Below are 15176 nucleotides of genomic sequence, written 5' to 3' on the forward strand. Positions count from 1 at the left end.
ATTTATATAAGAAATGGTAATTAAACATTTTTAACGGCTTTTTATATGTGTACACACAATTTGAAGGTTTTACGTCACTGTGAAAGCAGCGAATTCGAATGCTAAAGCAAGTTACCTACTTACATACATATATTTCTTATCTTATCGTAAGGCTTCCGCATTTTCATGTCAAATTAGCCTAATTTCTAATATGGTTAGCAATACAAAAAATATGTTGATAATATAGTATGTATGTATATTTCGTAAAATTAAAACAGAAATCAAACCAAGTAGTTGGTTTGTTTATTCGTAAGAAACCAACACAAATACGTTAAGTTATATAAAATAACAATAAAATGGAAATGGAATACATATAATATGAATTTGGTTTTGGGCTTTGGGAATTATATATTAAGGACAGAAGGCATTTGAATTTGTACTGCTTAGCATGGAATATAAGACACAGCTAGTCAATAGGTTCTTCCTCAGGTTTTCAATGAGTTTCGCCTTTCGCATTATCTGCATCCTTGTCATCTGTTTTCTTAGCAGCGTCCTCTCTGGCACATTTGCGAATAATGCTGTTGAAGTACTTATGCAGGCCATAGCCGAAAAGACGCACTGGTCCAATGACAAAAGCGTGCAGCAGATTCGTGAAGAAACCATCCCAAGGCAACAAGCCGCCAGCCAGCATTGTAATTAGCCAACTCTCAGCTCCCACCGTGGATATAAAGTTGCCTCGCTGTGGAAGATCCGACAGTTAATTCCATATAAATTATGTGTATTAGTCTCATCTTACTAGTGCATCCTTGAGTATGGCCTTGGCCATAACCTCAGGCTCCAGAAGTCCGCCTCCACCGGAAATAATTTTTGTTTCGCGTGGCTTTGACTTCTCCTCTTCCTCAAATCCCGGCGTATTCGTGTCGCAGGGCAGAGCTAACGTAACAGAAACGCCATGGACGCGCGACTCCATTGCAATTGTTTCCGCCATGGCGCGCAGCGCGTATTTGCTGGCGGAGTAGGGACCATAACCGTAGATGCCAAACATGGCTGCCTGCGAGGAGGTTAGCACAATGATGCCCTCGCCAGCTTTCTTCATTTTGGGCAGCACATAGCGTGTGCAATTGTAGCTGCCAAAGAAGTTCACGTTCATCAGTTTATGCACATCCGCCACAGCCACTTCCTCGAACACCCCGCATATTGCCATGCCGGCACAATTGATCAGCGCATAGATGTTGCCCGTGCTCTCCTCCAACTCGCTTAGTACGCTGGCCACTTTATCATAGTCGCCGCCAATGTCCAAGCTGCGATATTGGAATTTTTGATCCGGTCGCTGGCGGACGACCTCCATTAAAGCCACAGCACCACCTGTGGAGACAGACAGTAGGAGAGACATAGAGAGAGTCGTTAAACAGGGAAATTTATACAGCTAGTTTTTCTGGTTTTCCACTTACTCAACGTTTTCTCGTCGCGGGCGATGACTGTGACATTGGCTCCTTTCATAGCACACTCGACGGCCAGGCAGAGGCCGATGCCCTTGGAGCCGCCGGTGATTACCACGTGACGGCCCACAATGCTCTTTGGCCGCTTACCCATGACAAATATTATTATCAGAATATGTATTAATACCGCTATGCCCACGCAAAAAACAACTTCCCAGTTCAACTCCATAGTTTGTTGTGCCGCTGATATAAAAATAACCGATATATTAGTAATAACTAAGTATCGATAATTTCTGCAATATGATGGTCAGCTGTTTCGGCTGCACGTAAGCGCGAATTGATCGGCGTTGCCAGACAGATAAAAAGAAAGTTCGAATTATGGTAGCAATTATTGCGTTCATAAAATAGGATACGAAATATAAGGAAAAATAGGGATACGAAATATAGTCACTTAATATATTTGTTTTTGTAAAATGTGCATGGTACGCCTCTGACTGTGTAACATATGTTTACTTTAATAGTAGTGTGCAGCTTTCCAGTGAGCGGTACACAACAGCTGCCCAAAAGACAGTGCCCCCGGTTGCGTTGCTGCACAACTTCCAAGCGCTGCGTCAACTCCAACGCCGACGCTTTGGCTTCAATTGGGTGGCTTGGCGGCGTTCTTCTACTGTCATTCGTATACAGCCGACGGCAATTTGCAGCACACTTTCCGCTCAGTCGTGTACGTAACGTCGTCGAGTTGCAAACGTTAGCGGTAAAACGAAGAAAATTTTATTTGGCCCACTAGAAGCAGCAGCAGCAGCAGCGACAGCAACGTTGCATTGAAAGCAAAAAATGTGTGTTCAGTGTTAAGTAAATTTTTGCAGTGGCAACTGAAGTAAACGGCAAATGTTGCGCTTCACTGCCCACTAACGGCGAATTAGTGCAGCAAAAACAAATAATTCAAAAAAAAAAAAAAAAAAAGTAAAACAAGCGGCAAATGAAGAGTATTGCATAGCACACGGCTGTCACAAAAAATAGATATCGATTTGTTGGTTGACGGTTTGAGGAGGGGAAGAGGTTTTTATAGCTATTTCTGTGTGTGAAATACAAAATTTAATATCAAATAGCTTAAGTTGGCCGGAAGGGCAACTTATACACACATGCGAACTTTGTAAATTATACATTAATTGGCTCAATTGTGTGACGTTTGTAAGTGTGTGTCTCAGTGTAAGCGCCTAGGCGTATAAAAATATGGTGTTTGTGTGCGTGAATGTGAGTGCTTGTGTGAGACTGTTTGCGTGTGTATGAGATCATCATTATAACGGCACTTGCTGTCGCCTGCTGGTATGCAATACTTCTTCTAACGCACTCTCCGCTTACACTTTTCCCGTTTTCTTCTCCCTCCCACAGCTGCGGGCCATAAGACACTTAAAAAAGAAAGACAGCAAATAAAACCGAAAACTTGACAAACACAAACGCACTTTCTTCGCAACGCATTTAATAGGTGCGTGTGCGTATAGAGAGTGAGGAAGAGCGATAGAGAGAGAGAGAGAGAGAGAAAGAGTGAGTGAGTGTGTGACAGAGAGAGAAAGAGAGAGAGAACGATAGCGAGCGAGCGAGCGAGTGTTACGCGTGTGTTACTCTGTGTATGTGTTAGTTGCGGTTGTTGCGCCTCTAAAAGTTGACAACGCGAACAATTCACATAAATATTAATATAAATTATTAAAACAAGTAAACGCGCGCGTGTTTATTTAATTTGTATTTTGATCATTGGGTTCGACAACAATAAAAGCATTTCCCTATGATTGGCTCATTCTGGAATCTGTGCAGAGCGTGCCCATCAATGCCGGTTGACAAGGTACATACATATATACTTAAATGCATACATATATATGGATAATACTACAGTATAGTCTGTCTAAACTTGCTCATATGAAAACATTGTTGATATTGCATTGAACCTCTACAGTTCTTTTAGTTTTAAATTAATTGGTTGTTTCAATAATTCAGACTAGGTATGCTATACAGTATTTCTGGTGTATTAATTTCTGTGGTCAGTTACAATAAAGAATACTTTGGTTTTATATTATAATATATAAGAAATCAAAGGTATTTTATGTGGGCAGGGTCTAAAACTGAGAATGTAAAATAGTCAGTAATTATACTTGAAATTCTCTTCATTAAAATGAAATGCATAAAATGCTAAGAAATTGTCAAAGATTCTTTGTGCTTTAAGCCATTTCTCTATCTCCAAGTTGCAGCTACTAAATATAAGTTAAGAAATAACTATTTGGGTGCTCCTCAATTGCAGTTTCTTAACCCACTTACATAGAGCGGCTGCTTTTATTTATTTATATTGCGGATTTCTGTGCAAGTCGCTTGATTTATGTGAGACAGATTTTTATTGCATATCCACAGGGGCGACGAAGGATGACGAAGGGTGCACTCGAAGAGGAAGGGTGCAGACCAAATGGGGGTGACTGAATTGAATTTATGGCTGCTCGAGAGGGTGTTGCACTGCTGAGGGATTATATCATGGGATTATTTTTGATTTAATGAAATTGCGGTCAAGAAATTGCTAGAGGATATTAAATATTATTATCCACTACATTTCTAATATTCTACTCATTTTTAATATTCTGAATTATTGTCAAACCAAGGCAGATAATGATATATAAATGAGTTAAATATTTAAATTAACAATGAAAGGAAATTAATAAGATATCTATTTAGAAATTTAATTTCCGTGAAATTTCCGACAATTTTGTGATTTTGAAGGCGATGACATTTTATATTTGACTTTTTTCTAACTGTTAAAGCTGCAGTCGAGTGAACACAAAGCAACACAAATTTCCATTTTTATGTACCATATATAATTTTACCAGCTCCCAGTGGCAATTCTTGGGAGTGTCGTGAAATGGAGTTGGCTGTAAGCAAACATGCAATGCAAAAAATAATAAAAATTTCGGCTTGGCATAGAATAAATTAATGTACATTACGCTCAACACCAGACGCGTCAGCATTGGGACAGACAGACGGGACGGAAAAAAACGAGAAAAAAAATCAATAGCCATGTGGTGTAGTCTATGTGGCCTGAAGGAAGTGTACCACGACGAGGCACCGTTAGCTAGCGGACCGGCCGGGCAGAGCCAACCGGCGACAAGGCAGCGAACACAAGCACAAGAATAGAAGCACGAAACACAAGAACGTCGCCTGGCTTTCCAGTTACGGTCTCGCAAAGGGACAGGTAAGGGTTGAGTGGGGTGCCCTTTGCAGAACAGCTGATTCATCAAATTACGAGCACTGAAAAGTTAGCAATGCCTTCTTTTTGCTGACGCTTCCTGTTACAGCTGTTGGAAAGAGGAAGAGCGAGAGCGAGAGAGAAAGCGCGCGCGCATGCGCTTAAGCTCTCTCTATCTCGCTGCAAAGAGAGCGACTGAGAGAGCGTTGTGTTCTACCGGCTTTTAATATCTTCAGTTGTTGTTGCTGTTTGGCTATATGACGTGCAAAGGCAGATTGTCTTGCGGTATTACATCAGCGCAGCGCAGTCAAAACTTTTATTGCACCACCGTCCACCTCCAGCGGCACTTTAATGGTAACAGTAACAACAACAGCAACAAGGACTACGACAGCGTGCTTGGCTCTGCGTGGGGCTGCATAGCGGCTGGTCCTATCGATTCGCTTGCCTCACAATTTTGTTATTGTACTTAGTCACACACTTGAAGCAAAGTCAGCTGGCGACGCCCAGTCCAAATGCATTGCTATTGTTGCACTTATCTAATGGCCCACACACATTTGCACACACACACGCTACACTTGTTGTTATTGTTGGCAGCACGTGTCCTTTGTCCTGCGATGTGTGTGCCGTGTACACTATCAGCCCAACTCATCAATATGCAAACTGACCATCGTTCTATGCAGGGTATCTTAAGCCGAGTTTTGATTTCCAGCGAAAATGTGTTAGAGTATTTACCATACGTGTGCTAGTTAGAAGAAAAATCCCATTTGTATTCAAAACTCGTCCCAGTTGCGGACAACATGTGAAACTGTCAGCTTGATTAAGTTGCTTAGCTTAGTTAACAGTGAAAATAAATGTTTGGTGGTTCTTATTTTGAACAAGTTCCTATTCGTTTTATCCATATGTACTTTAAGTATAAGCCGGAAGTTCAATTTACTTAAAGCAAAATCCGTTTAAGTCTTAGTATTTAGGGTTTTCCCTTTGAATATTTAGTTCAGTATAATGTAAAATGTATTCCACTTATGACCCAAATGCTATCCAATAAGCTTTTTCCCTTGAACCACTTGCTTTTCACGCTTCACTGGTTAGTTCCAAATAACGTTTTGGCACATTAATTGAAATTTTTGGATTTGAACAGACCATTCTATGCACATTTCCATTGTGCATTCAATGCGCGTCGAATCAAGTAGTTTGCACTGTCATTGACCACAGCAATTTGCAAACCTCCTTTGCTCTCCCCTGCTCTCCCCTCTCTAATCTCCAACGAACTGTTGTCCATAACCAAAGAGAACCCACCCAACCCAAAGCAAATTCACAAGAGCCATAGACAATAACGAGTAAGTGAAACGCAGAAGTTTTTCTCGAATTCTATGGGGCCAATCTCCATGGCACAGGGCACAGCACTGCGTCGAGTGTGAAACTTTTCTAATTATATGTGGTCCAGTTGTTACTATTCCAAAGGATCCAAAGGGTACTCAAACATGTCGAGAAAGTGGTATCAGAATTTGAATAATATATGAGAGGGGGGATCTTGAGTTATATACGAGTTGGCAAAGTGTTATTCACTTACAGTGGTTCTCATAACATAATTGTAGCTTAAGTTGGCTATTTGATTAAATTTTGTTTAATTAAAATTGTATTTTTAAAATATCTTTCTTCTAATTTTGAATACATGTGTTCAAACATTTTTCTTAGATAAGTATTTTATTATATTAATATTTAAGTATCTTGAATATATTCTATGATAATGCTGAAAGCAACTCTAAAATTTTTAATCATATAATTTCTTTAAATTAGTATTTCTTTCTAAATTAATTTGCATCTATTTTATTTCGATTATTTTATTTGATAAACCTGAAAATAAATCGAGAATCTCATATTAAGCTTCTTAACCTTATCAATGATAAATAAAAAAGGAAAAATGTTGCTTTATTATGCTTCAAAAAATTGTAAATAATCTTTAAACAAATTGCTCTATTTTTGCTACTTATCTTCCCATATGTTATTCTATAGGCTTTATTATTTTCTTTTTGCAAACATGGCCGAATAATCTATGCCGTGTGCATTTTTTGGGTGACTCGGTAGAATTTTAACTGCGAAAATTTTTATATTTCTGATTGCTTGCACGGGTGGGTTGCATGCCAACTGCCTTTTTATTGTTGGGTAGACAATTTTATACGCTCACGAAGGGCTTTACGAATTGCCTAGGAATGTGGGCTATACTGCCTAAAAAAGTACGTAATTATGGCATAAAATCTTATATAACTTTGTGTACAAAAATGATACTCTAAGTAAATATAAAGTCCATGGTTAATAAAGCAACAATACTTGAGGCTTAACTACATAGTTAAATATAATTAAATTTGATTGAATGTGTTTATTTATGCAGCATTTCTTTATAATAAGATATTAGACAATCTAATAATACTTATGCTAACTGTGGAGAATAGGTTTCCGTAGGGTATTCACTCTTTCAAAACGCCTAGATACATCCGTTTCTCGTTTTGAGCACAATAGTTTTTCGTTTTTGCCATTTAAATATTTGCATATTTTGAGCACAAATCTGGCAATCGCATGCAGACCGCATATAACATTTTTGCCATATTGAAGAGTTTTTTGTTTATTTTTCCTTTTATTTATTTTGTTTCGGCATTTGTCGCGTTTCAAATGTATTTTTACGTAGAATTTTCATTCGTTGCCTTAACGAGTCTTTAATATTCAGTTAAATGTTTTCTTTTTACGATCGCAATCAGTGATAAAATTGTTTGCGATGTAATAAAAGCGAAATTCAGTAAAGAGAATAAGAGAGAGACATTATTTGTATATAATGGTCTTGAGGCTGCGTTAATGTTGATTCATTCATGCAAAAAATACTTATTTTTTTATTTTAGAAGTTAGGATTGATCGAAAATTAAATTGAGCTTATATAGTAAGGAACTGCCTAAACAAAAACAAATTAGTCAGATTAAATATAAATAACTAACCATTACGCATTCTATTTTTATTTCTCAAGCCAGGGCACGATTAATCCCTGACTTCGAGTCATTTATAGTAAGGTTTTAAACTATTTAAATTAGAGATTTGCGATGGACAGCTGTTTAGCTTCATGACTAGCGATTGGCGTGCGAATCAAAGCCATTAGCTTTATTGATTTTTGTGCCAGTCATTAAAACCCACACGAATTGCCAGTGAGTTTTTGCACTAGGCACGAAATGCCAGTCAAAACTTTATCAACAACAACAACGCATGTACGAGTATATGAATACCTGTAAAACATATAGTTAAATCAGGTGCTTAGAACTACTCACACACACACACACGTACACAACTTTTTCCATTAACATGACGCTATTTTTCGTTCAGCTAATGGAAATTATAAGCAATTGACTTTTGCTACAGGAAAAAAAATTGAAGAAGAAAATTTAATTACTTTTTTAATTAAATTAGAATCTTTAAAGAGCAGCGCAGCGAATGTCGTCGTTAGCATGCCATGTGTTCAGTTTCTGCATCTCCTGGCGCACATTACGTAAAGTGAAGCTGACGTGCCGCATCCGTCAGCATCCTGCCGCGTCCTGCTTCGTGCTGGCTTGCGTCCTGGCTAACGTCTAACGTATTTCAATTTCAATTTTCTGCCTCTGAACTAATGCAATTATAATAATTTCCGCACGTAAGTGAATGGATTATAGGGCAGGTGTCTCGCCCGCCCTCAGCGTGGGCCCTTTTTTGCCAGTTTGGCTGGCTGCCTGCTGTCAGCATTGATAGCAATTTTATGAGATATTTTCCAGTGCTGCAAAACGCTGAAATGTGGCTACCAAATGGTCTCTGGCAATAAATTGAGGTCTTTGAATGCGCTTCAAAGGATTCAAATGCAAAGCTTAAATCGGAAATTATGTTGGCTTTCCGAAAAGCTAAAGTCAAGCAAACTATGATAAGGAGCTAAAAGTGAGAATTAAATAAATAATGGGGATCTTGTAAATGTGAATGAAATACTTTAAAAATAACTATGCTACAAGATGAAACTTGTTTTGTTAATACTGCGTAGCTATTGCCTATTGTAGCTTTCACATCCTAATTTCACGCTGTCAATATGCCAAAGCTGAATTCGTTTTAAAAAAAAGTTTGTTTATTGCATTCTAAATATTTGATAGTTTGGGGCATACTACAAATCCATTAAGCTGCCCCCTCTCTTCCCACCACTGCTATTGCAACATGTTTTATTTGATGGCAGTTGCCAACAGTGGTTAGTGTATTTGCCAAGTAAAAAATCTGCGAATATTACGTATACGCAAATAAGGTCATATATGCGAGCAACTCGCGCACAATGCCAAGCTTCGCCAAGCCCCCCTCCTTTCTCCATTAGTTCCGCCGCTCCGTTTGCCACTTAAATATTTTACGCTTTTGTATTGTTAAGCAAAAGTTCTTCTTTGCGCATGAAAAATGCAAACGCAGCAGGAAAAAGGTTATATAATTTTTCAAAGTGTATAATACGTTTGTGTGTGTGTGTGTGTGTTTTAGAAAAAATACATAGGGTTACAATAGCTCAGCATGAACAGACACTTCAGAACGAAAAACGTTGAACATTTAACATTTCATTCGAGTTCTTTCCGTGTAAATGCCAGCGTAGAAAAATGGCCGTGGTTTTTTGTTTACCTAATACTTACAGCTTTGTATGCTTACCTATATATATATATATATATACATATATTTAAAGGATTAGCTTGAAATATTTTTTATACAATTATTATATATTGGCTTTATATTTTACTTATTTTTTAGATTTTTCAAATTTTTCACTGATTAAATTTACTTTACTTTTAATTTCAAGTTTATTTTATTCTATTAAAAAAAAAAAAAAAAAAAAAAAAAATAAATATGTATATATATTTTTTAAAATATAATAAATATATTTATTAGAAAATATATAGCATTGTATTTATATATATTTATTATTTTATTTATAGTATTATATATAATATTTATCATTTATATTTCAGTTAAAGTTCAACTTAAATATGTGAGGCTCATAGCATTAGTACCATTTATTAAATATAAATAAAAAGCAAAAGAAAAACAAACAAATATTATACATCGTCTTAAAGCTTATTTGAGCTTGATATAATATAATAAAAACAATGTATTTTATAGTAGGTCCTTCAACTGCGCGAAACCTTTACAAAGTATCAGATTATATACGTAAGCTTAGCGTAAACTACTATTATGCTGCATCATTAACAAAATAGTGCCCATTGTTTGAATTTCTTGTTTCGTTGTTGTAATTTGTCATTGCACTTTTGGCTATAATTTCATACGACTTTTGTTATTGTGGTGCACAATGCTTGGCCAGCGGCATCCACAAACGACTAGATTGTACTTATATTCCATACCAACTAAATACATATGTATGTATGTAGATATATATATAAATTATATAGCTTAGTTCGTTGCCTGGCAATGGCAATTTGATACAAAGCAACAAAATAGAAATAGAAATAGATATAAAAGACGAAATAAGCGAGCACAATGGACAATTATTTTCCTCAAGTATAGGTATATGTATATGTGTTTATAGTATATACATGTATGTCTATTATATACAGTTGTATAAGTAGCTGTGTGCTCATTGTTGCTGTGCGGGAATATGTGCAACTGCACGGCCATTTGATGCTGCATTGTCTCAATGGCATTCAACCGGAGTTCTCAATTGCCGCTATTGAAGGATTTACGTGTGGCTCAACGAGTTCAGCTCGGTTGAAGTGAGGCCAAAAGTCGCTGGATTAGCCAACACACAATGGAAGATATAAGTGTATGAGAGAGAGCCCTGCTAAGTTTGGCTAAGTGTACTGAAGTTAGGTAAAGTTGAAGTTGACTAAACTAAGATAAGGCTAACTTGGAGTTGAGCAGCTGAACTTTGTGCATATAAGGTTGGCTTAGGTCATATATTAGGATTGTCTAGCAGAGTTAGATTAACGTAATATTGGCTAAGGTTAGGTTATGTTTGCTATGGCTAGCTAAGTCAAAGTCTTTATTCAAAAACTAATCAGCACCATGCTGAAAGTCGTTTCAATTGGATTATTTTCTTGACTCTGTCTTAACGAGTGCACACTGTATATAATTATAGAGACGCTGCACTTTCTATTTCCACCTGCTTCATTTATTTATTTTGTAGAATGAATTTCAAGTAAGTGAACGCTGAATAAACGCTTCCGATTGCGCATTTCCTTCATGGATGCAAACACCAGCCAAGCAATGCGTAAAGGAAGACTTGAAAATCAATTTGAATATATTTTTGCACTTACAGTGCCTGTGCGTTGTCCCGCCAACGAACATTTTCGACTGTGTAATCCTATGAAAAGTTTGTAGGTATTTAAAAAAAAAAAAACGATAATAAATTCCGAGAATTATGTAAAGGCTATTGAACAAGAGGTGTTAAGGTAAAATATTTCTGTCTGAAGAGCTTTAAGCATATATGTATATTTATATATGACTGCAAATATACTCTGTATTCATAATATAGAAGGAAATATCGAGGCGAGTTTTGAATGAATGGTTAGCGGCTCATTAATATTAATTAACATCTCTCCTATTTGTTAACATATTGTAAAAGAAATTACATTAATGATTTTTGAAGGTCATGACATTTGCTTTAAGTTTAGTGCAAGTTTGCGCTCGTCACAGCTGGGATTACAATTTGGCCATTAATCAAATAAGCTAATAGTATTATGACCAAGCACATGCGATCTGGCGGGCTACATGAATCGTTTGTCAAAGCCAAGGAAAGAAGAGAAAAAAAACTTCTCTTCATACATATATTATTTATGATTTGCTTTAAGGAAAAACTTTTCTCGCAAATAATGAAAAAAAAGCAAAACAACAACAAAATGTATAAAATGGCCGAAATACAAAAATGGTTTAACACAAGTCGAGGATGCTGACATAGAAAATCCCAAAGACTTTGAGAAAAAGAGAGAGAGAGAGAGAAAGAGAGTTGGCTAGAATGACGCCATTTGCAAATTTGCTTGTCTCGCTCTCATTTTGCACGCTTACGTCATTGGCTGTTATATAAGCCTGCTAATTGGCCGCCATGTGAGACGTATACGGAATATAGGAAATTGTCAAAGTACAAAATATCGTTACGGTTTTCAGATATTTAATTTCGTTTTTGTTACTAAAAATATAATTTGTCAAACATACGGAATTTATTTTGGCTCTGGCTTAGTCTATAGATCATCATCATCGTCATCAAGAGGCAAATCGGTGGCCTGCTCCAGTTCGAGTTCCATTTTGAGCTGGCAGCTCTTGGACATGTGAACCTCTGGTGGCTGTAGTGCAGGCATACTGATGAACTCCAGATGCGGATCACCAACCAATACGCGTGCCAACCAGCGGAAGGGTTTCTCAAAATTACGATTCGATTTGGCTGATATCGGAAAATACTGAAAGTAGAATATAATATAGGTTTTAGGATAGATTATGTTGGATTTTTTTTCTAGGCTTAGATAAAACATAAAGCTTATATATCACCCTAATGCATATAGATAGTGAAACAATAATTTACAAATACATGCTGTAATAGACTTCACCTTTACGATTCGTCTCACCTGCATATTTTTTTTGCTATAGAAGTCGGATGTTCTCGGCTTAATCGGCCTAATTTTGCAGTTTTTGATGTCGATCTTGTTGCCACAAAGGACAATCGGTATATGGCCACATATGCGAATCAAGTCCCGATACCAGTGGGGCACATTTTTATAGGTGGTGCGTGAGGTCACATCAAAAAAGATAAGGGCACATTGGGCCTGAATATAGTAGCCTTCCCGCAGGCCACCAAATTTCTCCTGTCCGGCCGTATCCCAAATATTAAAGCACAATGGGCCGCGACTCGTATGAAATTTCAGTGGATGAACTTCTATGCCCATTGTGGCGAGGTAACGCTTCTCAAACTCTCCGGTCATGTGACGCTTGACGAACGTTGACTTTCCAGTGCCTCCATCGCCGACTAAGACCAACTTGAATGTTGGTATCGCGTCACCTTGAGCCATTTCTTGCCAAAAGTGGAGCAATCTTACAAATGTACAAATTAAAACCAAGGGAAATTTATGAAAATACAAAATTTATAAAAAACAGTGCTTTTTAAATTTGAAAAAAATGCTACTATATGACCCTATTGCTAGGTATGACTAATGTTAAATGATCTGAGAATACAATCTTCAACAGAATTAGGAAGCAAACCGGGCTTTACTAGGAAAAACTTTTCAAAATTTAAAAGGACGTATTGTCTACGTATATATATGATTCAACGTAGCAGTGTTTTATTACCATAAAGACGGTTACACCGAACAGAATTAAGAAGACCATGTTGTTTTTTTTTTTTTTTTTTTTAGCTGAAATGTTTTCTTTTTTTAGGAAATCAGAAAGTTGCTTACATTGCTTAGTATAAAATGAAAATGAAATCTAAACTTATGAATGGCATACTTTGCTCAAATTTGCCAGAGATCAGCTAATCAGGGATACCTGAAATGCAAAATTTGAAAATTATAAACGTTGTTTATCATTTGAGGTATTATTTATTAAATTTAATATTATAGGTAGGATGATGGAGATTTCTGAGTTCATACAGACGGATAAACAGTCTTATCGAGGTACTAACAGAAAAATTGGAATAGCTATTTACCCTTAACTCGTTGTCGTGATCAAGAATATTAATGAGGCTTGCTAGGGCTGGTCTTATTTGCTTTATATAGTTCCACCTGATCATTATAACACGAATTTCTATTGTTAGTGGATTCCGGATATGAAAAGTGTAGATATACATATAACGGTTACCGTATAGAGAGGTGACCATTTACTGTATTGAGTTAGTAGTTATTTTAGAAAAATTCCTTCTTGAGGCAACACAAACGTGAGACATTCTAAACATAGAGCGTGCTATCGATCGGATGGTTGTCATCAAAGTAGTTATCCACATGGATGCACCAATCCCAGGAGACAAAGACTCACTGATTCACTCACAAACAATGTGAGTCACTCACACAAATGCAGCAAATGCACTCGAGCGTCAAATGGATGGAAATGAAACGCGTTTGCTGCACTCGACGCAAAATGGTTTTTAAGGCCACAGCATAAAAGCATCGAATTTCATGATAATTGTTAAGTTTGCAATCACATGCAACTGCTCGAATAATGTATCAACAGCTCGCAGTCATAGATATGCATATATAAAATTTATGCATATATATATATAAAATATGTATATATACTCTCATCCAAACACTTTGAGTTTGAGGTACTTGATGGAAATGACTCGGACAGCTTTTCAACGTGGAAGTTTATATGGAGAGCGGGAACTTCTGAGATTGAGCGATAGTAAATGAGAGGGGAGAGGACAACAAAATGCAATTAAGTGCATCTTTTTGTTGTCTATTATTTCTGTTGTTTTTGTTGTTGTCGTTGTTGTAGAGTAATTCAAGTTACATTTTGCGTTAAAATATGCACAAAGAATGTTTTATGGCTTGCGCCTGTTGTCTATGGAGAAGTTTACCGAGGCTGTCTGGAATTTTGCACCGGAAGTGTTGCATAGACTTTGTGTGTGTCAGTGTGGAAAAGTTTTGCCGTCGTCTTCTGCTTAGGCATGATGTCGAAAACTATTGAGCTGAAACTTTTGCCAAATGCAAACTTAATAACTTAAGTGGTTTTAAATTTCTAAATTATTTGTTTTGCCATCTCAGGGAAATAACTAAAACTTAATACGAGTTTGAGCACATGCTAACTAAATAAAAGTGGAAAATTAATTTAGGAAAAAGTACAAATTTCATTTCATGCCTAATTGAATATAAGTTTTTAGGCTCACAGTAGATAGGGTAGAAGTCCAATTCAATTTTAATTTATAAAACTGTATATGTGAAGTTTCAAAAGCGAGTAATATTCTAAGTACATATATATAATAGTATATATTTAATGAGCAAAAATTTTAAAACATTTTTAATATTTACTGGGTTTGTTGTGAGTTAAATTAAAATTTTCATAATTCTGGTTCGCTTAAAGATGAGTCGTGTTTGTCGATGTTGTGTCTAAAAATATCTCACGAATAATTTGCATATTTTTTCGCACACAATCCATTGAACCGTCACAGTGAAATGAGGCAAACCGTTGAGTGACAAATTCTGAACAGTAAAGTAAAATTATTTACGTGTATTTGAATTTCACAAAAAGAAGAACCCATCTGAATGCACTTTGCATACGAAGAACCTGTCGTGGCTGGGTGTTAAAACAAAACGTGCTGGGATTGCTGGGCAAAAGGAAAAGAAGAAGAAGAACCCGTTGCCGTTATGTGTTGGTGAATGAACTCGGAAAGTGCAGAGAATATTATGCATACACCATACATCGCTCGTCGCTCGCAGCTGTAGACGTTGCTTTGCCACTGGGTCTTTGCAATAAATCAGCCGTCAGCGGCAATGTCAACGCAAAGCCATCAAATCACAGTCGAGCAAAGCCGTAAGCCAAAAAGGATACAAATTGAATAGAGCAGGACGTTGGCTGAC

The 15176-nt window shown here is 36.8% G+C and overlaps 3 protein-coding genes across 3 annotated transcripts in view; 1 reads left to right on the top strand and 2 right to left on the bottom strand.

Moving 5' to 3' along the window:
- Window positions 1–214: 214 nt before the first annotated feature.
- On the bottom strand, window positions 215–1678 carry LOC6572640 (3-ketodihydrosphingosine reductase). Its single transcript, XM_001998710.4, has 3 exons — window positions 1431–1678; window positions 776–1344; window positions 215–718 (listed from the first exon to the last, which is right to left on the bottom strand). Exons 1-3 carry the CDS (start codon window positions 1645–1647, stop codon window positions 473–475), a joined length of 1032 nt encoding a protein of 343 aa, XP_001998746.1. The 5' UTR covers window positions 1648–1678; the 3' UTR covers window positions 215–472.
- Window positions 1679–3192: 1514 nt separating this feature from the next.
- The window catches only part of LOC6572638 (serine/arginine repetitive matrix protein 1), a 35924-nt gene continuing 23940 nt past the window's right edge, over window positions 3193–15176 (top strand). Inside the window, 1 exon segment of the mRNA XM_044007478.1 lies at window positions 3193–3258. Within this exon segment, the coding sequence (XP_043863413.1) occupies window positions 3202–3258 (57 nt within the window). The 5' untranslated portion in view covers window positions 3193–3201.
- Window positions 11769–13060, bottom strand: LOC6572639 (GTP-binding nuclear protein Ran). The gene is made up of 3 exons (XM_015166537.3): window positions 12955–13060; window positions 12237–12699; window positions 11769–12071 (listed from the first exon to the last, which is right to left on the bottom strand). Exons 2-3 carry the CDS (start codon window positions 12675–12677, stop codon window positions 11856–11858), a joined length of 657 nt encoding a protein of 218 aa, XP_015022023.1. The 5' UTR covers window positions 12678–12699; window positions 12955–13060; the 3' UTR covers window positions 11769–11855.

This window comes from Drosophila mojavensis, unplaced genomic scaffold (genome assembly GCF_018153725.1).
Source record: "Drosophila mojavensis isolate 15081-1352.22 unplaced genomic scaffold, ASM1815372v1 contig_16, whole genome shotgun sequence".
NCBI lineage: Eukaryota > Metazoa > Arthropoda > Insecta > Diptera > Drosophilidae > Drosophila > Drosophila mojavensis.